The sequence below is a fragment of the Geotrypetes seraphini genome, chromosome 1 (assembly GCF_902459505.1).
Source record: "Geotrypetes seraphini chromosome 1, aGeoSer1.1, whole genome shotgun sequence".
In the NCBI taxonomy this organism is placed as follows: Eukaryota; Metazoa; Chordata; class Amphibia; order Gymnophiona; family Dermophiidae; genus Geotrypetes; species Geotrypetes seraphini.
In genome coordinates this window covers 513577043-513595465 of record NC_047084.1, presented here as the reverse complement: position 1 = coordinate 513595465, position 18423 = coordinate 513577043, and the positions used below count along the sequence as shown (strand labels likewise).

At 38.8% G+C, this 18423-nt stretch overlaps 1 protein-coding gene and 1 long non-coding RNA gene across 2 annotated transcripts in view; one reads left to right on the top strand and one right to left on the bottom strand.

Annotated features, from left to right (window-relative positions):
- LOC117352336 overlaps positions 1-18423 on the bottom strand; it is a 75917-nt gene that overhangs the window by 42393 nt on the left and 15101 nt on the right. The gene's annotated exons all lie outside the window — the stretch shown is intronic.
- Positions 2419-18423, top strand: part of SHC3 (SHC adaptor protein 3) — a 181574-nt gene continuing 165569 nt past the window's right edge. The window contains exon 1 of the mRNA XM_033928749.1: positions 2419-2946. Coding sequence (XP_033784640.1) covers positions 2419-2946 — 528 coding nt within the window. The remainder of the gene's footprint in view (positions 2947-18423) is intronic.

The following is an 18423-nucleotide window of genomic DNA, read 5'->3' as shown; positions in this document are numbered from 1 at the left end:
AGACAATGCCTTACCTTCTGCTTGTCGGTTATTAGCTTACTCCTAGGCTTATGCAGTAACACAGTTTTAAAAGTGCTGGAATGGATAGTATATAAAGGGTTAAGTATTTTCTCAGCTTTACCAATCCTGCTGACACAGGTGCCGAGTGTCAACCTTATCCCCCTGAAAGAAACGCTTTTGGACATAACCCTGGCATAATTTTGAATCTGACAGTGGCGAGTCCATTCACTGCAGTCAGATATCAAAGTGCGCACATTCAGTTCTTCTTCATGTAAATGAACCAGCTGTAGGAAGCCATGGGGTGGAAGATATACTCGACAGAATGCTTTCCTCTGCCTACCAGTTCACTACCCCCTTTTATTTTACCATGAGATTCATTTCAGGGAACAGATGCACTGCTTGTCTTCAGGCCACTCGCTTAGTTTATGTCGCCGTTTGTGGTTCTTGCTGTTCTTGCACAAAAGATGCTGCCTGTGATAAAAATGGAACCTTCCACTATTTAGTGAGCCTTTGTTGAATGAGTCATCCAAGCTGTTTCTTATTGGCTCAGATGGCTAGCACCCAGGGGATTGCCTGGCAGAAGCTCCAAGGCCCTGCTTCATTCACAGAAATATTAGTATGCTAGCCAGCCCTTTCATTCACATAAACAGAATTTCATTCACATTTCTTTGCAGTTTTCACTTGCTTTTCATGAAGACGACCATTTAGGAATAATATTTTTGGGGTTTTTTTTTCCCCTCCTGCCAGGTAACAACAGAAATTATCTATGGGGTGTGCATTTGCTGTTGCTATGCTAGCAGGGAGAGGAGGAAAAATGAATACTGTGTGGATACTGAAGCAGGTTGACTGTGAAGATGAAAGGCTGCTCTGCAGATCACTAGACCCCCGCTTTTCTCTTGAATAGGACATTTCGACTATTCTTCTGAGATCAGAGGTGTTGACTTCATTTAATGGTCCAGAAATGAGGCTAATTGAGTACCATTTATTTAAAACTGTATCATCGTTTTCCGAAGATGACATATTTGCCATGTTCAGACTTTGAAAAGCCAACTGAAGATCACTGTTCCGTAATCATGCTGTGGTGATGCTCCTTTACTTGAAATAGTGACCATTGCTTACAATGGTTTGTTATAAACTATAATGCTAAATCTAGATGGACATTGGAATTTCATACAAGATTTGCCAGGTGGATAGGCTGACATTAAGTGCATTGCTCTTCAACTAGGTTGGACCCTCGCCTTACAGTGTATATTTTGTCTTTTTCAAATGCAACAAGGCAGGAGAGCAAATTTTTGCTTCTCAAGGAGTATGTCTGAAACTGGATTCTATGCTTTGTTAGGGGAGCTGATCTTGTTTTTCTTTTTGTTATGCCTTACAATAGACACAGATAGACACTAATTTGGGTATCCCTGCCTTATCCCTTTGCTGTTTTGCACAGCTTTATTCATTTCATTTGTGAACAGGCAGCTTTTTATCTCGTGTATGGGAATGGATTTCAAGGAGAAAGAAATGTGCATTTCCAAAGCCCTTAACTGAGAAAAATGTTTTGGCTTGTAGGCTTTACGGCTTATTCAGAAGAAATGATCTCTGCATGAATAATGTTCAACAATAATTTAACAATTTTGATCTAACACAATTTAACACAATTGTATTGCAACCACTTTGAAAGAATCAACTTAGCACAAAGGCATGTTAAAGCTGTCATTTTGTTTTTTGGGAAATTGTGTTTTTTTTCTACCATTTCTCTGTTTAGGGTTTTTTTTTTTTTTTTGCAGAAGGTTTTGTTGACGTGATTCTTAAATTTATGATATTCTAGATTAGAGCTTCATGATATTTTTTAAGTTTGGTCTTTTCCTGTAAGTAATCTATCCTATTTTGCATATACCAGTGAGACGTTTTACACTGCGGAAGAATCTTCCAAGCAGAACAGAATATCTAAGAATAAGCTAGATCCACTTGTTGGAAACGTTTACCTTTGGTGCCAAAAGGGGAAAAATTTTAAGATTAGGAGGAAATATCTGAAAAGATAGGAAAAGGAAATTTGAGAATTGATTGGTTCTAGTGTGCTGCTGTAAGTGGGTGGATTTTTTTTTTTTTTTTTTGCTACAGGAAGTGATTTACAGTGTTCACTGAGCCTTTTGTTGAAAAGGGTCTTCTCATTTGTGTGAGTCATGCTTTTGCTGTGAGCGACTTGGCAGCTCCAGGCAGGATTGGGATCTCATAGCAAACTATTGCTTCACCCACTCTTAAAAGTGGAACCCCCCAAAATTATTTTTTGAAAGGTTTTCTTCATTTCTATTTTTTTAACATCGAAATTTAATTGTCTGTCGTCGGCGGTATTGTGTCTCGCTGGCTATGTTAACGTAAGGGCTCTCTGGGTTGGCATCAGAACATATGCAGGAAACCAGATAGAAGGGCATGCTTCAACGGACCAAGTATAACCGCTTCAGGAATGATTCTGTGACATCAGTTGATGATCTTATACACAACTTGTCCATGAACAGCAAGGTTTCAGCAGTTGCCACCACCTCAGCAACACCCTCGTACCCGGTCTCGACCGAGGTTCTCCACAAAGATCAAGAAGATGGATCCACCACTCTCTGCACCTTCATCCAGAAGGTGTCCCACTTAAAGCTTTCCAGCACAGGCATCAGAAACCTCTCCTCCGCAGTGAAGGAGCTCGCCGTCTCCAAGTTACAGGGCAGCTCGAATGCACTAAGCTCAGCAGCAGGGACTTTTGACAACGCATGTAACCTTGTCTCCGTTACTCCGTGTTCTCAGCAGGATATGAGCAAAATGAGCACAGGGAAAAAGTCACGCACCGAAGATATCCATCTAGGAGGTGAAGATTGGAATCAAAGTAGCAGCTTTGTCAATAAGCCTTCCCGAGGATGGCTGCACTCGAATGAAAAGATCCTGGGACCTGGTGTGACGTACATTGTGAAGGTTGGTATGCTTTCTTTCCTTTATCCTGTTTTTATCAATGAAAATCTCTGTTAGCTTCAATGGAACATTAGGGAGATTAAAGGAACAATTTTTGCTAAGTATATCTATATTTCTATTTCTACATCTATTTCTATCTACAAAGCAAAGATAATCAACCTTCTTTTGTAATCTGTGTGTTGTACTTTGAAAGCAACACACTTTATTTCTATTTAATTCTACTGTGCATTTTGCAGTAATGCCAGGAGGACAATATTACAGGGTTCTTTCGAAAAAGAGCTATACATTTTCTGTGTCTGGTAACATTATTTCTCTAAATTGCTGTCCTTTTCAAGCAGATATTTCTTCTTCACGTGCAAAGACACAAGATCATTTATTGTGCATTATGTCTGGTATAATTTCTTGTATAATCACTCTCCATATGGCCATGATTAGAAATGGTGAATTTCCTTTCCCATCTTTAAAGAGCGCAATGTGAAATGAAATGCTTTTGAGGAAGCAATGATAAGAGCTGGTTTAAGGAAGAAAATATTGTGCTTCATCTATAGCTGAATAATCCACAAACAGCCCAACCGTTAGTGATTTTTTCTTCCCCCCTTCCTATAAATAGAAACACCGATGCTGTGTCGCGAAGGTACAGATGCAGTTTCTTTAGCTTATCTAGGAGTCAGGCTCTCCAGCAGCCTTTCTGACAACAACTGAAGCCTTTTTGTCCTGGCGAATACAAGAATTCCTGTCCACGATAAATACCATCTGTGCAATTCAACATATGTAGAGAAGTCTCCAGAATTGGCATTTGCATGTATGAATGCTGGTGCGTCTGACAGTTAAAGGATTCAGACTGTATGTTGAAAAATGATCTGGATTTGTGTGGAGCTCAGGAAGTGAAATTACATGAGAATCCATTTTATGATTTTACCTATACGTGCACATAGATAGTCACAGACAGAGACACATACACACATACAAATGCACAGGCACACATATGAATGCAGACGCACGCATGCACTCAGACTGTAACTCAATTTTAGTCTGCCATTGTTTAACAGTTTACAATATCTAGAAATAGTTAATTTAAAAAGTGGGCAGTTATCCTGTTTCACCCATTCACCTTGGAAATTAGTCAGGGGAAGTGCTTTTAAATTGTTCTGAATCAAGAAGATCCATTTTTGCAACTTCAAATCACATCATGAATTGTTTCATTCTGTGCGCAAAAAAAAAAATAGATGGCAGGAATATAATGCTTCCACATTCAGAACAATAAATGATAGCCTTCAGAGTTGTTTATAACTTCTTCTATATACTGCTATGCTCTGATAGCTCTTTCTTCATGGCAGATCTAAAGAGGGTTGTTTGGTTTTTTTTTTTCCTAATATGTATATAAATAAATGTTTCTACTCAAACCATCTGATGCCCAGTTTTCTGGTGACAACAGCTTCTGTGTCATTTTCAGCTAGTTCATGAACAGATGAAATCCATCGCTAGGTTCCTTTGCTGGAAATATTATCACTGACTGCACAAGCACAGACATGCATTAATCTGGTTCTGTTTTCTTTATGTGTTGGATGGAAAAGGGAACACACAGATAATAAAAGTTGGAAAAGTTCAGCTGAAGGAGATCAGTTCATAATTAACATTACTTAAAATGTAACTGCATTTATAAACCATTGGTATTTACAGTAAATGCAACTTCAATGTCAATTTTTTTAAAAATTGAAACGGAGCCATTTCCTTCTAACCTTCTATTTATATAAAATCAAGAAGGAAATGTAGCATGCATGCGTAGCATTGAAATACAGACATTGGGCTCCTTTTACTAAGGTGCGCTAGTGTTTTTAGCGCACGCAGGATATTACCGCACGCTATGTGGCTAGAACTAACGTCAGCTCAATGCTGGCATTAAGGTCTAGTGCGCGCGGCAATTCAGCACGCGCTATTCCGCGCATTAATGCCCTAACGCAGCTTAGTAAAAAGAGCCCATTGTGTCAGAATACAAAATGAGATAACAATACTTTGTGCATGTTATTTACCAACATGCCAAGTGAAAGCATGTTACATGTATAGACACTTCTCTATAACAAACTCCTGTCATATCTCAGTGATTCTTATCATTTAATAAGACAGACTGGAAAAAAAATATATATATACATGGCAGTGCCAGATTGCTCTGTAAAATGTAAAACCTAATGAAATCTGAGCAGTCATTTAAATGTCAAAATGAAGGCTAGGGTAGGAATAGCAAAACCAATGGCTAATTTGCAAATGAAACAATGTAGCACCCTACTTAATAATTTGCTTGGTTATCAGGTAGCGATTGCTCTCTCTCACTAGTTAATAGAAGTATAATTCCCAAATGAGGAAATTGTTCCAGGGATTTGGGGCATCCAAAGTATCCGATCAATAAATGGATAGTACATATGTAGGATAGAAAGCATTCCAGGGATACCTCATGGCTACACATTGAGTATTTAGGGGCTAGTAACATATTTAATTAGCGCCATATGCCTTGCTTGAGCATTCCCATATACTATTAGCTCATGACAAAAATTAGATTTTTTTATGAACTTTGTTTTTGGTTTTTTTTAATACTATATATATATATATATAATAAAACCAACGGCATTTCTCATGGGTTTGTATCGATGGCATGCCCATGATGGTAAAGAGACATGTTGTGGATGCTGGGCAATTTGAGAGAAACCATGTCAGATTATTTCTGATTGTACAGAACAATATTCTTCTTACTGCATATGTGAATGTCAACCCAATAGGAAAAAAAACAACCCCAAAATTGCCAGCAGCCTAGGGATTACAATTGTATTTATGAAGTCTTTCAAGAAGAGGGTTTTAGTGAAAATCTTTTATCAGACAACTGAAAGAAATGTCATTAATCAAATATTGTAGATATTAACCCTTCCATCTGCTTATGAGTCTTTCCCACCTTTACAGTTGCTGGTATAATTTTATTTTTGGTGATGCTCAGGGGAGGGGGTATATATATATATATTTTCTCTTGCAAAATACTGCAGGTAAACTATATCTTTACATTTGTACCTAGTCTTTGGGTACACAATTTTTTAGGTACATTTATTTGCATGTGTTGGATTTTTCAAAAGTATTTGTAGAAAAAAGGTTCCTTCTTTACCCCACCCCGAGAACACCTCTCTGCTCATTGCAGGTTAAATTATGTGCATGCAGACTACATGTATATGATTTTACCCTCCTTTGAGGTAGACTGTTCTCTAAATAGCATGTCCCCATGGAAATGGCTTCAATAATGATCCTTCAGAGAGATGCAATGCTCAAGTTTTCAACACAAGCGCCTTTCCAAAAACAAATTCATTCAAAATCATTCTTGCAAAAAAATTTAGGGGTCCTTTTATTAAGGTGCGCTAACCGATTTAGTGCATGCTAAATGCTAAGGCGCTCATAGAATATAATGAATGCCTTAGCATTTAGCATGTGCTAATCTTTAGCGCACGCTAAATTGGTTACCATGCCTTAATAAAAGGACTTCTTAGCCTTGAATGCAGTGCCATACCAAGGAATCCTTTTTACTAAGGTGCATTCATGGATTTAGTGTGCACTAATGCATTAACAATTGGTAAATTTTATTTATTTTTTTTTTTTAAATACTTTATTCATTTCATATCTTAAATCAAGTACAATAAATACAAATATCAATTTCACTTTCAAATACACTTGACATCTTATAAATAACCCTTATAAAATATAATAATATCCCCCTTCCTTATATAATTATGAAAAATATATTCTTTTATTATAATTAAAAAAAAAAAAACCCACCCCCCTCCCTCCCTTATTTTCTTAAACTTTTTAATTCAGGGAAGAATAATTTTTAATCTTTACAAAAATCCATCAATGGCCTCCACACATCCTTAAATTCCTGCTAGAAAATCATGTGGCATTATCTTATGAAACAGTTTTATTTGGGGTAGAAATGAGAGCGAAGAAACAAATATCTAATAATAACAAATTATTGTTAATTTTAACTGGGATTGCCATTCAACAGATCACTTCCAATTGGAAAAATTGGAATGGTCATATTTATTGTTTTTGGTGGAATTCTGTTTGTCATATATATAAAATGGAAAGGGCGTTGGCTGTTCAAAAAGGGAATTATAATTGGTAAATTTTAAATATTGTATTTTGCAAATATCTTCAGAACAGCCACTCCAGCAGTTTGTTTTAATAATTTTTTGTTACATTTTTATTATTTATCACAGAAGGTGTATGGAACTCCGTGCATTTCTGGTTCTGACTTTATATAATATTGTAGTCTGCCAGGAATAGTGCTGACATTCATGCAGCCCTGCTGTAGATGTTACAGCTTGCACTTAGAGGTCCTTTTACTAAAGCATAGTGTATGTTAATGGACATTAGCGCATGCTAAATGTAGCGGGTCCTATTTTATACTTATAGGACACGTGGCATTTAGCACACGATAATGTCTGTTAGTGCACACTAAGCTTTAGTAAAAGGGCCCCTTAGTGACATCATGCCCAGAGCAATACTACCTTAATGTAAAACATGGTGATATATTGAAAAATCAAAAACCTGTGGGGGGGGGGTTCTCAATTTTTTTTTTTTTTTTTAAATGGTGACTTCAAGTGAAAGAGAATCTGGAACAATGTTCCTTCTCATCTCTGAGAAACTAACTGCCTCTTTTACAAAGCCGTGCAGCAACAGCCCCGAAACCCTTTAAATCTCTATGGGCTTCGGGGCCATTAGCGCAGCGCTGCTGCTAGCGCGGCTTTGTAAAAGAGGCCCTATGTGCAGAAAAATGTTCATTTGTGCAACTTTCTATAAGTTGAGTTCGCTGGGGAAAAAAGGGCAGTTTTTCAAATGTCCCTGTTAATGGCCACGTGCTAATTTTCCCATTAGTGCATGAGCCCCCACTGTGACCCATTATGTAGACGGTAAGATTCTATAAATGGCGCTGAACAGTGCCTACATTGTAGGTGCTGCTTTGTGCGGTTGTCAATCTAAAAAAACAGCGCTGTTTACAGAATCACGCCTAGTGGCACCTAAGCGGAATTAGGTGTTGCTATGCATCTTAGACATAGGTGCCACTCCATTTGGCCAGCTTTTCGCTCACCTAATTTGGCGGCGCCTATGTCGGATGCCTAATGATTTCTAAGTCAACCATGCCTATTCTCTGCCCATAACCACGACTACTTTTTAATATAGGCATCGTTAGGCATCCCTAGGCATTGGATGGTGCCTCCACTTAGGCATCGTTAGGCGTCTTAAGAGTTCAGTTCTGATTGGCTGAAAACCGGCATGGTCAATTACCGCATCGAATAAGCCAATTTTTTTAAAAAAATTAAGTTTGGCATGGAAACTGAACTTAGGCATCACTAGGCAGCTGCGATTAGGGCACCTAGTGGCACCTAAATAGGGCACCATTTATAGAATATGGCCATAAGGACTCACATGCTAAGCACACGCTAATTGGTTAGCATGCGGCAATGTAGCTGTGCTAACCGATTAATAGGAATTGTAATTTATTTGTGTACCCGAAGATTTTAGGCTGTAAAATTAGGTCTTTTTTAGACAGGATGCTTGCATTTCAAGCAAGTAAACAACAGTCCTGGTTGGGCAACTATATTAGTGGAGCCAAATTGTCTTATGGCGCCTTCCGAAAATAAATTAAAACAGTATTATTTGATAAATTCATCTCTTAATTCGATGTTTTATTCCCAACATAATAATTTTACGGCATTAACTTAAATTTTTATTGTCTTTTTAGTTAATATGCTGTATTCTTACTATTACTATTTTGTATTACGCTGATTGTCCAGTTTTTCTCTTTTGTGTAAATTGCCTAGAATTCTTTTGATTGAGGCGGTATAGAAAAATAAAGTTATGTTATATTATGTTATGTAACACAGAACATATCCATTCTCCATCCCTAGACCAACCCCCAGAGCTAAAAAATAAATTTTATTTTTTAGTGCGTGGGTAGAATACGCAATCCAAAAATTACCACGGAACACTTCAGCACACACCACAGTATGCCATTTTTGTTTCAGTAAGCATACATTAGTGCTTTTAGCTGCTTCGTGTAATGCAAATAATAATAAGATTTCAAAAGTGTTATTTATAAAATATTTTTAATTGAAGGAAATCTAAATTACACTGTTTTAGCCTTTCATTTGTTTAAATTATTAGAAAAGACCAGCTGCTCAGATCAGGTAAAAGCGAATACCGTATATACTCAAATAGAAACCCATCTGAATATAAACCGAGGTAACATTTTCCCCCCCCCAAAAGGGGGAAAAAAAAGGTTGACTCAAATATAAACCAAACTCATGGCAGTCTTGTGAGGTTACTTTGGGAACTCGTGTCAGCCATTTTGAGTAGTGAGATCGCATGGGGCAGGAGCATAGGAGGATTGTTCTTGCCCTGGTTCGCTAATGGACCATCAGGGCTTAAGGTACACCCAGGGAGAGGTCTGTGATGAGTCTGAGAGGGAGAAGACTCGAATATAAACTGAGACCCCCCATTCTTGGGCCATTTTTGTGACCTCAAAATCTAGGTTTATATTCAAGTATATACAGTAGTTCTGTTTCTTATACTGCTTTATAGCACCTAATTAAAATTTATCACAGTATAATAATTTCTTGTGCATGCTATTGTTTGCTGTGTGCTTGAGATTCAGAATCTGTGTGCACATGCACACAGCTTAGAGATAACACTGGTCTGTAATATCCCCCCCAAAATAGTAAATATCCTTGTTCTATTTGAAAAAAAAAAAAAAAGAAAAGAAAAGATCGTAAGAGCAGTACATGAGGAGATACTCCACCCTTAAAACTGCAGTTATTACAAAATGAGGTCTTCATCATATAGGGTAATTTTATGTTAACATAACCTAAACAATACTCCTAAATCACACCATGTGGCAGATAAGGAATCCCTGACCTTAGTGTTCATTTCATCTATTGATTCATAATGATTCTGGAACACAGTTATAAAGAATCTTTTCCTACAAAAGTCACTTCTGGAGTACTTTTATAAATCATTTTCATTTTGAAATGCATGTTTTGCATTTGAAAAATGGCTGTTTTAAAAATTGTGTGTCGATAAGAGCAGATGTACTTTTATGCAGTCCATCAATAGCTAATCCTGGGGATAACATCCGAGTGGAAGGGTCATAGATCCGATATATCGCTTTCCTCTGATACAACCAACGTGGTTTAAATATATTCTACCTGGGGCAATGGAGGGTTAAGTGATTTGCCCAAAGTCACAATTTGCTGCGGTGGGAATCGACCTGACTTTTCAGGTTCTCAGCCCTCTGCACTAAACATTAGGCTACTTCTACAAAACATACATAGATTGTTGTATCTGCTTTAGAGCAGGTATAAATTCATGCCTGAGAATTTGTACACTAGTGGAGTTATTATAGAAGTCCATTTTATAAAGGCACACTGGACTCTATCTTGGTCTAATAAAATAATAAAATTGGTATAATATAGATACATTTTTGGAAATTACGTTTCAAATTTATTATACATTTGATATACCACCCATTGGGAAGTACTAACTAAGGGCTCCTTTTACTAAGGTACGCTAGCACAAGATTAGCGCATGCTATAGTGCGCGCTAGCTGAAAAATTACTTCCTGCTTAAAAGGAGGCGGTAGCGGCTAGCGCGTGGAGCATTTTAGCACGCACTATTCCGCGTGTTAAGGCCCTAACGCACCTTTGTAAAAGGAGCCCTAAGTGGTTCACAATAAAATATATACAAGAAGGAAGTGAACTACAATACTCCAGTAGGAAAGGAAGAAGATTTTGCTACTGCATGCCCACAAGTGCCTCTACCATGGGCACCCTTTTATAAAGTTACCCCCGGTGTGTATTTTTTTTCAGGGGTCCTGAAAGAAGTGATGGACAACAATATAATGGGTGAGGGATTTATTTTTTAACCTACCATCGCTTCAAAAGAGGAGGTATTCTTACAACTGCTCATATTTGCAGAAATGTACATGTGTATGTTTTCACTGTGTGGACATTGCCAGATTTTCAGAGCAAAAGTATGCAACCCCACTGTGCTTTGCAAACCCTTTATTTGAGGTGCGCAATTTTTCCATGAAACGTTATACAGATATGTTTGAATTTACAAACGTAGGCATTCAAGTGCATGCCTCTCCTCAACTTTAGCCCTAAAAAATTAAAGACTAAAATGTAATGAAAATATAAGAAATATAAAATATAAATTGAAAAATTGAAAAATTATAAATTAAAGAATCTAAAACAGCATGCTCTCTGCAAGTCAATGTACATGGTGGGCCAGATACTAAATTGCCGTGAAAAGGGCATGTTTAGAAAATTGCTTAAGATGCAGTTATTTGTAGATGCCTTTCTGTAGCCAATAATTTTCCTCTCTGGCAGAGTTGATGAACTATTCATGATCTTTACTATGCAAATTATGGTATTATTTTGGAATCATGATTTCAGAGGATTGTTTGTATGTTTATTTTATCATGTTTTTGTTTTAAAATGATGTATGTAAATTATGTAAACCGTTTAGTTTGAAATGGTATAGAAATTTTTAAAATAAATAAATAAAATTGTGTGCACTTCCTTACATGTGGAGTGGGCAGTTATGTAAAAGCCCAATTAACTCATAGAAAAATATTTGAGAATTGCCCTTCTATAACTTTTAGATGCCAAGAACATGCATAAGAGACTAGCTACTCCCTATGCCTGGAATAAATTACCTGAGTTTGTCCGTCAAGCCCCTTCTCTTACCTTGTTTAAAAGTAGACTAAAAACCCACCTTTTTGATTTATCCTTCAATACTTAACCCTACTCCTCTGTCCTCCAACCTAGCCAGATGATTAACCGTTCTCCTTAACTGTATCCATGACATCCTGTTCATCTGTCTTGGCTGTTTAGATTGTAAGCTCTTTCGAGTAGGGACTGATTTCTTTTTTGTGACTCTGTACATCTAGTAGCGATATAGAAATAATTAATAGTAGTAGTAACAGCAGCATATATTGAGGCAGACACACTGTACACGCTGATGAAACATTCCCAGTGCTCAAGCCAGTTCCTATGTTAGGAGATAAAACAGCTTATATTCCTTGTCTTAGGAAGCCTGCTAGTAACCTGAGTCCCATTAGGAACAAGGTTAGCGGGAAGGGAAGAAAAGAGAGAAGCTATGCAGGGTCAAAGCTCCCCAATAAAACTTTCCCGAATTCAGGTGAGGGAAGGGAAAGTTACCCTTTACAAACAATGTGAAACAAATGATGGAATGCCTGAAACCTGACATCTGGTGGCCAAAGGAGGTTGGGTGAATCAGGGCACACCTTTAGTAGCAAGGAACTTAAAATCAGCTCAGAGGATTCAGGAGGGGAGGAGTTGAACTGCACACCTCTCTCCAACATCTCTCCAGATATGGAAATGGAAGAGGTACTTGTGGAAACTCTGCCGGTAGCTGACCTGAGCTCCCAAGTGCAGCTGATGCAGCAAGAGCCCAGTGAGTGAAATGCTGGAAGGTGACCAGAACCCATGGAGTAGATCTGAGCAATACATGCTGCAGCTTAAAGGCAAGAATGAAGCTTAAATTTGTATTTTTCTAGTGTTTTTTGGCTTGTAGTTTTCTTTTTGAGTTTAAATGAAGCATGTTTTTGTTTGGAACTGAGAAAACCCAGGGTGAAAATGGGAGGAACCCTGATATGCAATGTTGATTGACTAACGGTGCATTCTAACTAGAGAATGACACGGGGAAAAATTCTGTCCCTGTCACTGCCCCGTCCCTGGACCACCATCCTCTGCACTGCCCTGTCCCCGCTGTCCCTTTCACCGCCCCGCCCCGTCACCGCTCCGCTGTCTTTCACCGCCCCGTCCCCGTCTTCAGCGTCTTCTCCTCTCCATCCCCCCACCCCCAGCACCCTTCACGTGGTCCAGCAGCTCCCTCCCACTGGCCAGCCATGCATTTCCCTCCTTTTCTTCTTACAATGGCAATTTCTATAAGGCTACGAGCTATATTACAGCCGGAGCCTTGAAGTCGTGTCGGGTTGCCTGCTATAAGTCTCCGATGCAACCGGAAACAGGAAGTTGCGTCAGAGGAGACTTTTACCAACAGGCAACGCAACGCAACTTCAAGGCTTCGGCTGTAATACAGCTCGTAGCCTTATAGAAATCGCCATTTTAAGAAGAAAAGGTAAGGGAAAAGGAGGGAGGGAGATACATGGACGGTCGGCGGGAGACAATGGGCTGCCGGTTCGAACGCTCGGTCACCGCGCGTTCAAGATTGTTCACCGCCCCGTGCTACAATTCTCCGCTCCACGGGGCGGTGAATGGCCTTGTCCCCGAACTTGCGGGTAACCGCCACTGTGTCATTCTCTAATTCTGACAACAAGAAGAACAATAAAACTTTGATGAACTCTGACCTGTCTCTACTCAAGTTTGTGGAAAATACAGTGGCCTGCTAGTGAGGGTTCATGGGAACACACTGTCAATATCCACAATATATGCATTTGTGTGCATTTATTTATTTAAATGCCAGTATTCCTACTATGCACTATTCTATAAAATCCACTTCATCAAAAAGGCTAAATATAGTAATTAAGAGCTCTTGAACTTATTTCAATCAGTTCCTTCTATATACCTCAAAAGCTCACAAGCATCAGTTTTTCAGGACATACAATATCACTTAGAGCTCGATTACTCTCCTAGCCCTAGAGCTTTAAGTATCCGATCATCACTTGTCTATTTTTACTCATATTTTCTTATTTTAAACTTAGTTTAGCAATATATGGTTTCTTAGAATGATGACTCGGTATATAAAGCCAAGCCTTAGATAAGATTCTACCGTTATCATCTTACTTAAAATCACATTTTCAGATATATAAATAGAAAGCACTTATCTTTAATAAATTTGAGTTGCTCGTTCAGGGTTTTTTTTAGTCCTACAAGTTTCACAAGTTGCTCTCTCAAGGACATACCCCTATAAAAAGATATAGCAAATTAACTTTATAATTCCCTATATCAAAATATAGTATAAACATATTCCACTCAACATAAACCCTTAGCACAAACACTTTTCTTGCCAGCTCCTCCCTGGACCAAGATGGCATTAGCGCATCAGGGTCAAATTTAAAGCACATTCTAAACACCTCCCTCTTTAGCATTACCGCCAATCAAACCCTCCCAGGTCATAAAAGGCTGGCCCACTCAATTTCCATATTTAAACCTAATGGAGCTATAGTTTTTAGCATATAAATTCGTTTCTGTTCTCGCCAATTCAGAAACTTCCAGATTTTTACCCTCCCCACAACTACAATTTGATCAATAATTTGCCATTTAATCTGTTCTATTGTATGGCCCATTTCCACCCAGTTTTGAACCACTGGAGCCTGCATAACCTTATTCAGAATCCTGGACTTGTGCTCATTTAATCTCATTTTTATTTGACGTTTCGTATGGCCAATATATACTAGATCAGTGTTCTTCAGCCGCCGGTCCATGGACCGGTCCGCAGGGCCGGCATGTGCATCGGGCCCAATCTTCAAGTGCCGGTCCACGGTGTGATCGATGCAGCAGTCATCTTCAGTCGGCTCCCTCTTCTTCACTGCCGTAGTACACAAAGCCGCGGGCAGCGGCTCCCAAAGGCGTCCTGTGCATGAACCGGAAGCCTTCTCTCCAACGTCATAACATCAGAGGGAAAGCTTTCAGATGAGGTGCGGGACGTGGGAGGAGCCGCTGACCACGAGAATGCCTACAATTTCGCCAGCAGCATCATCCACACACTTGGGGACTTTATGAGGGAGCTCCTAAAATGCACTCAGCCCCTAGTGTGTCTTCAGCAGGGTGCAAGTCTCAGGCAGTGAGTACAGCCAGCCCTTCTTTCTCAGGGACTAGTGGTCACAGAAGATCCAGATTGCTTGGCCTAGTGGTAGAGCTGTTGCCTCTGCATCCTGAAGCTGTGGGACTGAATCCCAGTGCTGTACCTTGTGACTCTGGTTGTCACTTAAACATCCATTGACCCAGGTACTGAATACTGTATATGTAAACCACTTTGAACGTGTAACCACAAAAAAGTGGTATACAAGTCCCATTTCCTTTCCCCCCCCCTAAATTCCATACATGACAACCAAAAATTCAGCACTGAATAAAGTGCTATTTTATAAGCTGCACTTAAAGTTAGGTGCAGATTATAGAATAGCATTTACACCTGGGAACCATGACTCAATTTAGGCATAACAATTTATATGAAAGAAAATGTAATGTAAACGCCTGATGCCCTGAGTCTATAATTATGCATGTAAAGTAAAATAACAACCCCAACCTCCCATGACCCACCCATTTCTGTGCCCCCTTTTTGACTCAGGTGTAAAATTTAGGTGTGGATCCTGTGCTTAAATTTACACAAGTAACTTGTAATTGATTTTTAGTTAGCACCAAAAATTGTTTGTTAAAAAGCCAATTATTGACTCAAATTAGCTTGCAATTTGGGTACATGACCAAAATTGCATACACAAGTTTTAGTGCTTTTTAAAGAATTTGGGGGTTAGGAGGAAATTCTATATATGGCTGAAGTTTTGGCATGAAATATTTATCTTACAGCTGCAAGGCACCGAAAAGGCACCAAAACAGCAGATCTGCATGAAAACACATTTACATGCCCATTTATAGAATTGCATGAAAGATAAATATTATAATTTGTGTGGATCTGTAAAGGGGAGGGGCATGAACACAGTGTTATAGACTTCAGGGGAACCCCATCCAATTTACACACTGAAATTTATGCCTAGATTCAGTTGGTGTAACTCCTCTCACCCAAAGTTAAGTGCAAATCCCGATGCTACATGTTATTCTATAAAGGATTCCAATCCTGGAATACCTGTTATAGAATACCATTTAATGCCAATTTTTGTGTGTGTGTGTTGAATATTGAGCGCCATTTATGGAATTTCCCTCTTAGTCTGCCTCCAGATGTTTAGACCTGTCTGGCTTGGGCGGCCTCACACTAGTAGCTAATCTACCACCAGCAAAGCTCCAAGTATTGTCAGTCACAAGCTGAGTCAAGACAGTGCCTCGTGTAGGGATTATCATTATTATTTTTTATATTGCATTTGTGTCTTTAATTATGAATTTGTATGAATTGTTTATAAATTATATTTTAATTGTATTTTATGAATAGTATTCTAATATACTGTGCACTATTTTGGGCAATTTGAGCTGAGAAGACACGATACTTAGAACATCTGGTAATTCACTGCATTTGGAGTAGTTAAAGCCATTCTGAGCTCTGTGCTAGAAGACATTCTATTTGAGCTAATTGAGTTATTTTATTCACCCAGTTCAACTCAACGGGGTGCCTCATTCAGATTCTTTGTCTCTTTTCACACTAGCTCTGCTCTGTAGCTTGCTTCAGCCTTGCTTCAGTCTGAATCAGTTTTTTCTAGATGAGAACTACTCTGGGTCTACCTGTTATGGGCAGAACTATTCTGGGCTGATAGGTTTTTGCAGTGGCAGTATGTCCTTTGTAGTCCCAGAATGAGAGCGTTTACCATGGAGCAATAACAAGTTTGGACATTTTAATAGTTGCAACAAGGATAGTTTAGTTGGGAGAGTGGGAACGTAGAATGTTATATACACAATTATATTGTACCACAACGAGAGACTATCTCAATGGTATCAGAGACCTTGCTAGCATGGAAGAAGTGAAATTAATTCAAAATACAGTATGGCTGCAGGAATTATTGGATGGTCAAGAAAATAATAACCATGTTAATGCCAGCTCCATTTGCTTCAGGTGGTTTATCATATTCCTTTTTTTTTCTTTATTGATTTTTAATCAAAAACAGTGTCATACAAATGAAAGAACAAAATATATTCTACATATTACACTATTATCTATACAGGTAACATAAATATCATTCAATGCATATAATAATATAATATATCCTAATATACAATACAAATAAAGAATTTAAATTACTAATTTTAAATTTTAAAGTGGGGTTGGGTTTGGGACCAATATATTTTTAGGATCTTAGGTATGTACTCAAAATGTTGAGCAATTAGTGCTTCTTTGGTGGTGGCTGTGGAATTACTAAATGCTCTATTACAGTAGTGCTTGAAATCTTTTTGTTTTTATTATTTATAATACTTTATTGATTTTCAATTCGAATACAAAGTGCAAAAAATTTTACAAACAAGAAATACAATGAACAGCACTTACATCCAAACAAATAATAATACAAAATATATTTTCCTCCTCCCTCCCACCCTCCCTAGATGTGTGTGAAAATCAAGTAGGAACTGGAGGCTCATATAATTAATCAGATTTAACAAATTCCATTAACAGACCCCCATGTTGCTTTAAATATTTTATTATGTCCCAATATTTCCGTATTCATTTTTTCATATCTGTAACATTGACTCAAAGTTTCCCACCAAAAGGAAAAGTTTAGCCTGTCCCAGTTTTTCCAATTCCTGGTGATCATTTGCATGGCAATCCCTGTCATAATTATAAGAAGTCTGCTTTTATACCTGTCTAATGAATTTTTAACTTTCAGCAATGTTCCACATATGACCACATCATAGGACAGTAGTCGTTCCGCATGAACGACTACTTCGGAAAATTGCAAGCCATAGAATTGAGGGTGAAACACTCACGTGGATTAAAAACTGGCTGGAGCATAGGAAACAAAGAGTGGGGGTAAATGGACAATACTCAGACTGGAAGAGCGTCACCAGTGGGGTGCCGCAGGGCTCGGTGCTTGGACCCGTGCTCTTTAACATCTTTACAAATGATCTGGACATAGGTACGACGAGCGAGGTGATTAAATTTGCGGATGATACGAAGTTATTCAGAGTAGTAAAGACGCAGGGGGATTGCGAAGATCTGCAACGTGACATAATCAAGCTCGAGGAATGGCATCGACATGGCAGATGAGGTTCAACGTGGATAAGTGTAAAGTGATGCATGTCGGTAACGGAAATCTCATGCACGAATACAGGATGTCCGGGGCAGTACTTGGAGAGACCTCCCAGGAAAGGGACTTGGGAGTTCTGATCGACAAGTCGATGAAGCCGTCCACACAATGTGCGGCGGCAGCAAAAAGGGCAAACAGAATGCTAGGAATGATAAAGAAGGGGATCACGAACAGATCAGAGAAGGTTATCATGCCGCTTTACCGGGCCATGGTACGCCCTCACCTGGAGTACTGCGTCCAGCACTGGTCACCGTACATGAAGAAGGACACGGTACTACTCGAAAGGGTCCAGAGAATAGCGACTAAGATGGTTAAGGGGCTGGAGGAGCTGCCGTACAGCGAAAGATTAGAGAAACTGGGCCTCTTCTTCCTCGAACAGAGGAGATTGAGAGGGGACATGATCGAAACATTCAAGGTACTGAAGGGAATAGACTTAGTAGATAAGGACAGGTTGTTCACCCTCTCCAAGGTAGGGAGAACAAGAAGGCACTCTCTAAAGTTCA